Source organism: Carassius auratus, chromosome 40 (genome assembly GCF_003368295.1).
Source record: "Carassius auratus strain Wakin chromosome 40, ASM336829v1, whole genome shotgun sequence".
Taxonomy (NCBI): domain Eukaryota; kingdom Metazoa; phylum Chordata; class Actinopteri; order Cypriniformes; family Cyprinidae; genus Carassius; species Carassius auratus.
The window spans coordinates 14,405,814-14,418,230 of record NC_039282.1 but is presented as its reverse complement, the minus strand read 5'-3'; the positions used below and the strand labels follow the sequence as shown (position 1 = coordinate 14,418,230).

Below are 12,417 nucleotides of genomic sequence, written 5' to 3'. Positions count from 1 at the left end.
CTGTATTTTCATTAACTAACATTAACAAAGATGAATAAATACAGTAATGAATGTATTATTCATTGTTTGTTCATGTTAATTAATACATTAACTAACATTAACTAATGGAACCTTATTCTAAAGTGTTACCACTATTTTTAACAACTGATTTTATTTGCTTGGTTAAGCATAATTGATAGTCCAAGATGACACCTAGGTTCCTGACCTGAGAAAAAACTGAGGGGAAATGATTGCCAAGTTCCTTAATAAGCCCGTTTCTCAATTTCGGGGGACCAAAAACAATAATTTCAGTTTTAGAGTAATTTGGAGTATATATATAATTTTTATTTTAGCAATTTATTTATTGATCAGATGTTTATATAAAATGCATCACAATGCTAGGAAAAATTAGAATGCACATTAAACCAAATTTTGCAAGAAAGTAGTAACCACAATCCACTGCAGACCTTTGTCTAATTTATTGAATGTGTATATATATATATATATATATATATATATATATATATATATATATATATATATATATATATATATATATATATATATATATATATATATATATATATATATATATATATATATATATATATTTTATGTATTTTCATAAATATAATAGTGTTTATATGTGTATTTTTTTTATTTTTAGTGTTTGTATGTATAAAATATATTCACATTTATTTAAATGCATTCAAATTTTTTATATATATTGAATGCATGACACAGTGAAAGTGATGCATTTTCACAATACACCAAACTGTGCATGATTTCTTTTCTCCTGCAGAGTATTTGAAAGTAAGGTCACATGATCCAGAGGAGGCAATTCGACACGACGTCATTGTGTCCATTGTGACAGCTTCCAAAAAGGACCTCTCTCTCGTCAATGATCACCTGCTGAACTTTGTGAGGGAGAGGACTCTGGACAAGAGGGTATGTGCCAGGCTCTCTTTATGCTTGTTTGTTTGCTGTCTCTTAAACATTCTTTATTAGTGCTGCAGTCATTTTAGTTCATGCATATTATCTTAGGGCCTTTTCTCCCATTAGTACCCCAAATGAACCAGAGACTGACATCACTGCATTCAGGGCAGAGCCGAGCTGGAATACATTAGCTTCTTGTTTCTTTCCAGGCACGCTCCATTTCTTCTCCCTATAATTTAATCAGCAGTCTCCTTTAGCCACCCGAGCTAGAGGGGATGGAATAATATAAATTGGACTATAACTCACATATAACCATTCCTCAGCCTTTTCAAAATGCTTTTAGGGAGGAATTTAATTGAAGGCCCCTCTGTGTTCCTGGACAAATGACACCGCAGTATTCAAGGTGTATGTCCATCTTGTCCTATTACACCTTGTTTGCTTCTGCTTGCCATACGTAAGATGTGGTTTGATGCAGGAACTGACAGGCTTTTCAGCTTTAGCTAAGTGGATGTTCTGTAATTTTTGTGTCTTGGTAAAACCTCAAAAAACCTCTTTGACAATTCATGCTGAGGCAAAATGTGACTAGAGTCAGTAATGTCTCCCTTTTTATTATTATTATTATTATTATTAATTTTTAATTTTTTTGACTTATTTTTTTTTTCGGTAGCACTTTTCCAAATTTTTGTAAACTGGCCATCTATGAATGTAAGACAGTTAAAAAGTTTGGGGTTAGGAAGAACTTTTTTTTTTATTGAAAGAAATTAATACTTATTTTGTAATAATTACAAAAGTTTGCAGTTACATGTTCCTTTTTTGGACGTTCGGCAAATTCTTCTGGGAAAGTATGCTTGAATTTGAAAAATGCAATATTCCTGATATTTTCAAATTTTACATAGTCGTCAAAATTATTCAGATATTATTGCTAATATTCGATATATCACCCAGCCTTAATTTAAAGTAAATTTTGCTTCCGAAACCACCCCAAGCAACAACAAAAAAAAAAAAAAACACAACATAACATCTTGTACCTGTGAAATATCTGTTTTATATCTTACATGGGCTGCTGACAAAGTCAATGTATTAATGCTGGCTCTAGTCATATAATTTTTACACCAGATCAACAGAATCTCACTGAGTAGAGCTTCCCGTTGTGTTATCTTGCAGTGGCGGGTCCGTAAGGAGGCTATGATGGGTCTGGCTCAGATCTATAAGAAGTACGCCTTACAGGCGGAGGCCGGCAAAGAGGCAGCCAAGCAGATCTCCTGGATCAAAGACAAACTGCTTCACATTTACTACCAGAACAGCATCGATGACCGGTGAGTAAAGCTGATAAGCTGGTAGTCTTTCAATATTTGTATGACATCCCTGGCTATTTTAAATTCAAGCTTTATATATAGTGTACATATTGGATCAGTAGTGAATGTTGCTTCCAGATATAGTTATTTTATCTATCATACATGCATATATGACTCTGACCGTTCAAACCAGGTTTGTGACAAGACATTTTTAATCTACTTTTAACATCTACATTATTAATTAGGGATGGGTCACGATTTTCGAATATTCGATTAGTCGATTTAATGAGCGATTATCGATTATATCTCGTAATATTTATAAATAAAATATATTATTTATCCATTATATCTCATAAATCCCCTTTACCAAAAAATAAAGTTTGCTTAGTTTTTAATAATTAAGAGAGAAATTCAATGAATGTTTTATGCCTTCATTTGATAACCAGAAAAATGTAAATACCCAGAATTTCTGAAGGGAAAAAAACATTTCACATATGGCTTTTTTAAGAATTTATTTATTTAAGTTGTTTTTATGCATTTATATAATTACACATGCTAAAACACAGAATTAGGTAACAATAAAACATATGGAGAAGAATTAGGCCCCTAAACATGTAATATTTTGCATATTTGTTTTTGAAGTAGTTTTTGGGGGGTTATTTTTCCTGTAAAGATATCGAGATATATATCGTATATCGAGATATACAAAATATATTTTTTGCTCCATATCCCCCAGCCCTAGGTGAAACTGTCCTGTCTGCCATCTTTATTCTTGAGCACTGTCCATAAGGAGGTACATAAGGCATAGTGAATGCATTATAATGCACAAAGACCACCTTTTGTAATGTCTTATTAAAATACAGGCCTCAAATAAACTGTTACAATGGATTCGCCCCACATTGAACCCAAAACTGAAGCCACAGGATAAGAGAAATGCAGAGATGGTTGTAATTTGTGGCTTGCAACTCTTTTCATTTGTAATGTGAATGCATATGCTGAGTTCATTTGTGGTCTTTTTTTGTTTGAAACATGATTCTCTGTCCTAGTGTCTTGTGCTTTGCAACAAGTACTATTTATTTTCAAGCCTTCCTGGTGTGTTGCAAAAAGCTTGTTCAAACTGTGCCCATTTTGAACTCCTGACGAATGAGTTGGTTTTATAATGTTATTGTATCATTAAAACATGTAATGACAACTGTGCAAATGCAATTCTATGTTATGATTGGGTCATCAATATGAGATTTGAGCTCACTTGAATGCTGTCTAAGATAATTTAAATGTGGGTAATAACATGTCAAACAATATATATATATTATTTTTTTTTAATATATGAAATATCAGATCTGATTTTTTTTTCCCTTAGGTTGCTTGTGGAGAGAATCTTCGCCCAATATCTCGTGCCTCACAATCTAGAGACTACAGAGCGAATGAAGTGTCTGTATTACTTGTATGCCACATTGGATGGAAATGCTGTCAAGTAGGTGCAGTAATTCTTGTTTTATTCTAAAACAGAGATGCCCAAACCAAAGTCTGCAGGCCAAAGTTGGCACCTAGTGACCTTTATGCCCCCCCCCCCCCCATTCAATTTAAAAAATAAAAAACATTCCATTAACGCATATTCATTTCTAATTAATATTTTTGTTTTAACATTTTATTTTTGCTTTTGAAAATAATTCACTAATATAAATGTGATCCAAACTTTAAAAGTAAATTAAAACGAAAAGCAAATTTTTTTTATATATACATACACAAAGCCATGTATGTTGGATGTAACATGGTCATGATTTGTTTGCTAATCAATTTCTCTCATAAACAAAGCTTTGTACTTCCTGATATTCACATAAACTTGTTTCATGTAAGCAGCAGTGGAGTGGAGGTTCACTTTTGGGATCAATTTATTTTAAAAGGGCGATAATGTCAGTTGCAAACGTTGTGATTGCATTTTAAAGTACAGCAACGAGCACTGTGAAACCATTTAAAAATGCGCATTCAGCGGTCTCTGTGACAGGATATAAAACAGCCAACAAAGTAAAATAATCCCAAACGTAACTGATCATAATCACATCTATTCATTTTGCACTCCTACTACAAGCCTTTTATTTAGACTAAAAACCCCTGTCATTATGGTGAAGAAGCTGGTGTTTTGAGTAGAATTTGCACATCCTGTCATGCCGGTGACTATATACCACTGCAAAAGACACATTTTGCAGTATTAAGGTTAACGATGAATAAATTGTTATTGATCTCAAAATGTTTTAATGTAATACATTATTATAAAATATTTTTGGATTTAAGTTACATTTACTTTTGGTTCACAGCCCTCAATCAGGTTTTGTATCAAAAGGTTTGGGCACCTCTCATCTAAAAGATCTGCTTTGCTTGTTCAGAAATTGAAAAGCTGATTTTAAACCATGCAACCTGTAAACAAAAAGTCCCTCCCTTGGAAATATGTCATTATGGAGGGAAAACGGTCATTTCATGTTGTATTTAAGTATCTTATGAGCCTGAAAAGAGATTATTGGACCTATTAAGATGTATTTGCAGCCTTGGAATGTTGATTGTGGTTGTTGTGGTCAATCTCTCTTATAGAGCTCTGAATGAAATGTGGAAGTGTCAGAACATGCTGAGACACCACGTCAAAGACCTTCTGGATCTTATAAAACAGCCAAAAGTTGGTTTTCCCTCACAGTTATTTTGTCTTAGTTCTAGCTTTTCTAGTTTTGGATATTCTTGAATATTTTTTTCTTTATTCCCCCAGTCTGATTCTTACAGTAAGGCCGTGTTCTCAAAGGTCATGGTTATCACAAGTAAGTCGTGTTGTTAAAACGATTCTCCAATCAAGTGCAATCTGCCTATTATGTAGTAGTATCATGAAACATTCACTGAGAGGGAAACATCTCTTCATCTTTGCGTTGAAGGAAACCTGCCAGACCCGGGCAAGACGCAAGACTTTGTGAAGAAGCTCGCTCAGGTTCTTGAGGAGGACGAGAAGGTCAGAAAGCAACTGGAGACTCTTGTGAGCCCATCCTGTTCATGCAAACAGGCCGAAGTCTGTGTGGTAAGTACCATATTGCTTCACCTCGCAGGATACTCATGTTTTTACCGTAGCATTTGAAGTTAGTGGCTGTGTTTACACCTCACAGAAAGAAATCACCAAAAAACTGGGCAGCCCCAAACAGCCCAGCAATCCTTTCCTAGAGATGGTGAAGTTTTTATTGGAGAGGATAGCGCCTGTTCATATCGACACCGAATCCATCAGGTACATTAAGACTTTTAAATACCAGTAGTAAATGTACTATCATTTATACACACAGTCTCACTCCTTCCTCTCTCTCTGCAGTGCACTAATCAAACAGGTAAACAAATCTATAGAAGGAACTGCCGATGATGAAGATGAAGGAGTCCCGACCGAGCAAGCAATCAGAGCTGGCCTGGAGCTGCTGAAGGTGAACAAGTCTTTAGATGTGTTAAAAACAATGGATTGTGTCAGTGTTGGAAATGAGTCAAAATTACCAGATGCCATTAAACGGATTTGAGAAACAGATTTTTTTTTAGGGATCTTGGCCCAATAACCTGACAATAGACCGTATCGCTCAGCCCTATTACAAATATGTAAAATTACAAAGTAACCTTTTTATCATAAGTTTGATGTATGTGTCTTTACGCTCCTCAGGTCCTGTCCTTCACCCACCCGGTCTCATTCCACTCTGCTGAGACCTTCGAGTCTTTGCTTGGCTGTCTGAAAATGGATGATGAGAAGGTTGCAGAAGCTGCGCTGCAGATCTTTAAAAACACCGGCAGCAAATTGGAGGAGAGCTTCCCACACATCAAATCGTACGTTTGAGTCCGTCTCATGGCCCGCAATGATCACAAAAGCACATCCGGGCTTTATCCAAGAGGAGAAACGCTGCTTGATTTGCTCCATCAATTTAAATGTTTTCAAACATGCTTATGTTAATTGAAGACTGTTTTGTATTTCTTGATTTCTGAGATGTTCTGTCACATTTAGGCAAAACTAATTTCTGTTGTGCTGTACAGTCATCCATAAAGTTGGATGGTGCCATTCACTCCTGCTTATTTGACTTCGTTTTGCCCCCTAGAGTCCTTTTATCAGTACTACAGCACAAAGCAAAGAAGGGTCCACCTCGCCAGGCCAAATATGCCATCCATTGCATCCATGCAATGTTTACCAACAGAGACACACACTTTGCACAGATATTTGAGGTAAGATCGTTAAGGAAAAAAAATATCTGGAATCATGTTTTTATCATTTTTCTTTGCTTCTGAATTGAACTTTCCTTTCGCCACAGAGAACTTCATATACACACTTTAAAACTTTCTCTGGAGCTCTGGAATTCTAACCAATTGATTTCTATTTGCCACAGCCTCTGCATAAGAGTCTAGACACAGACAACATGGAACAGCTCATCACCCCTTTAACGACACTGGGACACCTGGCCATGCTGGCCCCAGAACAGTTTGCAGCGCCGCTCAAATCTTTGGTGGCCAATTTCATCGTTAAAGACCTGCTAATGAACGACCGGGTTAGTGATAGCATTGATCATTACAATGAGAAGACAAAGCAATCAATGTGATGCACTTTGTTAAAAAGCATTTTTATGTTTTGCCTTCTGGTGAAGTAGTGCATTATGCGGCAATCAAAATTACTCTGAATTGCGCAAGCGTGCATGATGTTCTTAATGTGCATTGTGAACACAATGGTGTCTTTTCTTTTCTTTTTTTTTTTCCTTTTTTTCTTTTTTATTTGTGTATTTTTAGCTGATACAGGATGTGCCTAAATGATATGTTTATAAATAACTTTTTTTTTTTAATATATTACTGCTCTAATATAACATGTTCAGTTCCAGTAGTAAAAGCAGTATATTCCAATATTATAATGTCAATAAAAAAGCCTATATTTAAAAATGTATTAAATATTAATGTATTATTTTTTTATGAAGCCTTAAAGGCTTTTTAAAAAGCTGTATTCAAAAAAAAAAAAAAAAAACATTAGACATTTAAATCATTAATCATGATAATGGAAATCATAGCTGATCTAGAGAACAGCATTAAATATGCATGTTGTTTATTTGCCTCTAGCATTAACTAATTTAGACTTATTGAATTAATGTGATTTCATGGGGATGTGCTTGCTTAAGGCTTAAATCAACCCAGTATATAATTATAAGAGTAAATGGGTGAGGAAAAAAGAGATCCTTTTTATTGATCTCAGTTGATTGACCTTGTGGGCATAGTTTTATTTTCATTTTGCAGTGGTTTTAAAGCAAGTTGTGTGCTTTAATTCACATAGACGTGCGACACGTCACTTTTGTAACATGAAGTGTTTATTTTTTACTGGTAACCTTGTTAGCAAACTTTCAGACCAAGCAATAAAGGATCCTCCTCACTCTCGGGTTTTGAGGCATTTGATACTGATCTAGATTTTCTGTTTGCTGCAAAGATTCCTGGCAAGAAAACCACCAAGCTGTGGGTCCCGGATGATGAAGTCTCTCCTGAAACATTGGCTAAGGTAAGACGCAGCTATGATTTGACTTGCCATTTATTCATTTTTATATTGAAGAAAGTACCAGTGATTCACTTCTCAGCCAGTATTGCATAGATTCCCAACAGAAATGGATAGATGGGTTCTTTTTTTTTCTCCTTTACATTGTAAATTGATGGCACCTCAGCTTGCACTCACAGGAGATGATACCGAGCATTGAAGTATGTTCAGTGTTTCTCTGTCTCTGTGTGTCTCAGATTCAGGGTCTGAAACTGATGGTCAGATGGCTGCTCGGTGTGAAGAACAACCAGAGTAAATCTGGCAACTCCACTCTGAGAATGCTGACGGCTATCCTGAGCAGCGACGGTGACCTGACGGAGCAGGGCAAGATGGGGTGAGTGACATTTCCAACACTTTTGGCAAATATACTGTTCAGTAGTTGAAGGTCTGTAAACAAAATGCTGTTTTTGAAAGGAGTCTCTTTATGCTCACCAAGGCTGCATTTATTTGATTGAAATCCAGTAATTATAGTAATATTGTGAAATAGTTTTACAATTTAAAACCACTGTTTTCTAATTTAATATATTTTACTGTCTAGTTTATTCCCTGGATTGTCAGCAGCCAGCACTCAAGTCTTTAGTGACAACATGGTCTTTCAGAAATCATTGTGATATGCTGATTTAGTGATAAAGTTGTGCTGCTTAATATTACATAATTTTTTTGTGGAAACTGGTAAAAAAGTTTCAGCATTCTTTTGTCATATTGTTATTATAATTAAATAGAAAACTCAATGCCCAAATAAATTAATGAACCCTTATACTGTAAAATGATTGCATACATGGCACATTTTTATTGTATTTATCTGTCTGTAATATGGGAGTGATTTCATGTGCTGATTTTCTGTGATTACAGTAAGCCGGACATGTCTCGTCTGCGGCTGGCAGCCGGCTGTGCCATACTTCGTCTCGCTCAGGAGCCGTGCTACCATGAGATCATCACCCTGGAGCAGTACCAGCTCTGCGCCCTTGTCATCAACGTAAGACCCATCGCCAGGCTCCTTGTCTGACTCCATATTGGCCTTATGGACTTATATTTCATCTTAATGGCAAAAAGAAAATCCCTTAACATCATTTTAATGGGTTACTCTGGTTTGACTAACAGGCTGGTAGTGTAGTGATTCGCTGTCTTCCTGGTCACCAGTCATGCTCTATAATGTAATTTAATGTCCAGTTTATCTGACTGATAAAATCAGAAGTCCGCTTCAGTACCCCAGATTAAATCCATTGAAAACAATATCTTTCCTACTGCAGATAGAAGGTGTAGCCTCATTCAAAAACCTGTTACTCTATCGGATTGCAAACAGGATATTCAATCAGAAAAATTGGCTGGGAATTAATTGGTTTGTTGGAAGTGGGTGTTTAATATTAAAATGGAGCCAGACCAAACGCATGTTTGGAAAACCAATGCTTAGGTAGGCTGTGCAGGCTATTTAATTATGTTGTTGACAGACAACCAAAAAGGGACACCAGTAGAAAAATTGTTCCAGAGAAAGTGATCCATCTTTCACAATAAGATTGAGGAATGTGCATTAAAAAAAGACAATGGGGTCAGTTTGTATTTAATGATGACCTATACAGGAAACCAAAAAGTTGTAGGTTCAAACCAAAAAAAAAAGCTGATTCAGGAGTGCACACCATTGCACAAGCCTGATGGTGGCACTTAACCCCAGACTACTCTAGAGTTTGTGTCCTTGGAGTGTTTCGTAAGCCAATGAATAAAAGCATGATGCTAAACGATTCATGAGGAACTAATGAATCCTGTCTTTCTCAGGACGAGTGCTACCAGGTGCGACAGGCCTTCGCTCAGAAGCTACACAAAGGTCTGTGCAGATTGCGTCTACCACTGGAATATCTGGCCGTGTTCACGTTGTGTGCCAAAGACCCAGTGAAGGAGCGCAGGGCACATGCCCGCCAGTGCCTGGTCAAAAACATCAACCTGCGCAGGGAATACCTGAAACAGCATGCAGCAGTCAGTGGTAAGGAGAGCCTGTCTAAATCCTGCTCTGAAGGCAAGGGCTAGGAATGAAGAAACCCAGTTCATATTTAGTTTATATTAAAAAGTACTTTAATTGACTGGTTTGTTGTTTGTTGTGTTGCATGAAACAACAACCATATGTCTTGTTTGAATTAGTAACTCTTCTGAGTTGATTTTTTTTTTTTTTTTTTTAATCTGTACAAAAAAAATCCTGTTCAATTTAGGGAGTCAAAATCTAATTCCAAAATTATTCTCAGTGCATATTAATTGACAGGCTCTTGGTACAGTTCCATGGATTTTGCCCTCCAGGTCTTCACCCCAGTCACATGACTAAAAACTATTAATTTTTAGTAATTAATTTAAAATTGATTATAAATTAAAGAAATGATTCTCCAGTTCATATACATGTTAGGTTCTCTATTTTGTAGTAAAAAATGTTTTTTAAGTGTGCCGTTTACCACCATGTTTTCATTCGGCTTATATAGACTGTCAGATGAAGTTTTTTGTGTAATGAATCGCTGAAGAAAAAAAAACCTCATGTCTAACTCTAACCACTGCTGTATTATAAAAGTGGAAATATTTAGGCACCTCACAATTTATTTAGATTTGAAACAAGGACTCACAATTCCATTCCATATTGATTCACAATGCATCTTGATGCATCTTTCAAATATTGAAAGCATCATTTAGGAATCAGAAGCAGAATCAAATTCCCTGTTAGATAGTGATCTTTTTAGTTAATATTCATGCATCTTCTGGTACATTGAAATCTTTAGCTGCTGAGTTGAACGGTTCATCAGGATCATTATGCGAAAGAGCCGGTTGTTATGCCTGTCCTGTCAAGTGGATTCGCCGGTCCATTGTGTTGGTATCTTCATCTGTTGCTCATAAATGAATTCTTTGCACGTCATGAATTCCAATCGTAATTCATACTCATGAGCCACAGGACAAACTTCGGCTATTTTAAAATATTGTGGGTCTGGGAATATGTCTAGGTTTTATAACACTGATATTAATAATAAAGCATGTATTTGTGTACTGCAGAAAAGCTGATATCGCTCCTGCCGGAGTATGTGGTGCCATATGCAATTCACCTTTTGGTCCACGACCCAGACTACGTGAAAGTCCAGGACATCGAGCAGCTCAAAGACATCAAAGAGTGAGTCCACACAAACTCCTTACGCTGCTCTTCCATCTTTAATTGGAGAATGTTTATCTCTTCATTGGGTTGTCCGTTCATGCTTTGAAAATGTCAGATGCGTAATTTGAGCTAGATATTTGTTACAAATATGTTGCCTGTCAAATTTTCATAAACAGTGGAGAAAATGTGCAGCTTGTTAGATGTTTGGCTGGCTGCCGAAAACACTGATAAATGGTGTTCCAGAGCTGCCATCTGCCTTTAATCTTGAGAATGATGTTTCTCTCTCATATCTTCCCTTTTCCTTCAGGGCTTTGTGGTTTGTTTTGGAGATCCTAATGGCCAAAAATGAAAACAACAGCCATGCGTTTATCAGGAAAATGGTGGAAAACATAAAACAGACAAAAGATGGACAGTGTCCGGATGATCCCAAAATTAATGAGGTCCGTCTTGTTTTAGAGTGATGCTTTGTTTTTCTTATATGGTTTTTCAAAAGTTGTTCTAACTAACAACATGTCTAGGGATTTTTAAATGATTATATAAAATGAATCAATACTTTTTATTCAGAAAGGAAGGCATTAAATTGATCAAAAGTGACAGAAATCTCTTATAAGATTATACAATTCTATTTAAAATAAATGCTGTTCTTTTAAACTTTCTATTCAAATACTCCTTTCTTTTTCCACAAAAAAGCAGCACAATGTTTACAGAAATAAATTACATTTTAAAATATATTAAAATAAAACATTTCACAACATCCGTGTTTTCACTGTATTTTTGACCATATTAATGCAAGCTTATTTCAGAAACATTAAAATAATCTTACCTACCCCTAACTTTTAGAAGATAAACAAACATGAAGAGTCATTGGAATGCTTTAACCCTTGTTTCATATTTACATTATTGTTCTACTGGTGTCTTCTAGTGTCATTATGAACAGCTGACAATATTTAGTATGTTGCTCTGTGAAAATGATCACACACAAATTGATTTTACACTTCACAATTCTCTCTCTCTCTCTCTTTCTCTCTCTCTTTCTCTCTCTCTCTCCTTGCAGAAATTGTACACAGTGTGTGATGTAGCCATGAACATCGTCATCTCCAAAAGTACCACATACAGTCTAGAGTCACCTAAAGATCCTGTACTGCCTGCGCGCTACTTCACACAACCGGACAAGGTGCTTAACTATTTCCTTTGTTGGACTGCTGCAGGGCTTCCAGTTATAGACATATCAGGGAATTATTATTTTAGTTTTTTTTGTTTGCTTAAAAGGGACTGGAAAATGGATGGGGGGAGGGAGGCAGTATAGGATTATGACTGGATTTGAACCCATATCTCCCATGAAGAGCAGCTTTTTATTTACGTATCATTATGTATACATAATGTCTGTAGTGTTTATACAATTTTCTTAAGAAAAATAAAATATAAGTCTTGATCTAGTCAGAAGTCATAGAAAGTGATTGGTCAGTAGGTGTGGAAGCCCTGCTGTGAGCACAAACTTTAACTACATTTGCAGATTTGCCATCAGAATAAAA

The 12,417-nt window shown here is 35.8% G+C and overlaps 1 protein-coding gene across 1 annotated transcript in view; it reads left to right on the top strand.

Annotated features, from left to right (window-relative positions):
• Nucleotides 1–12,417, top strand: part of LOC113058661 (sister chromatid cohesion protein PDS5 homolog B-like) — a 32,879-nt gene that overhangs the window by 13,926 nt on the left and 6,536 nt on the right. Inside the window, exons 11-28 of the mRNA XM_026226777.1 lie at nt 782–927; nt 2,080–2,231; nt 3,571–3,684; nt 4,797–4,878; nt 4,966–5,014; nt 5,126–5,265; nt 5,351–5,466; nt 5,548–5,653; nt 5,881–6,041; nt 6,308–6,431; nt 6,593–6,751; nt 7,669–7,737; nt 7,968–8,104; nt 8,623–8,746; nt 9,541–9,745; nt 10,789–10,903; nt 11,193–11,325; nt 11,940–12,059. Of these exons, the coding sequence (XP_026082562.1) occupies nt 782–927; nt 2,080–2,231; nt 3,571–3,684; nt 4,797–4,878; nt 4,966–5,014; nt 5,126–5,265; nt 5,351–5,466; nt 5,548–5,653; nt 5,881–6,041; nt 6,308–6,431; nt 6,593–6,751; nt 7,669–7,737; nt 7,968–8,104; nt 8,623–8,746; nt 9,541–9,745; nt 10,789–10,903; nt 11,193–11,325; nt 11,940–12,059 (2,252 nt within the window). The remainder of the gene's footprint in view (nt 1–781; nt 928–2,079; nt 2,232–3,570; nt 3,685–4,796; nt 4,879–4,965; nt 5,015–5,125; nt 5,266–5,350; nt 5,467–5,547; nt 5,654–5,880; nt 6,042–6,307; nt 6,432–6,592; nt 6,752–7,668; nt 7,738–7,967; nt 8,105–8,622; nt 8,747–9,540; nt 9,746–10,788; nt 10,904–11,192; nt 11,326–11,939; nt 12,060–12,417) is intronic.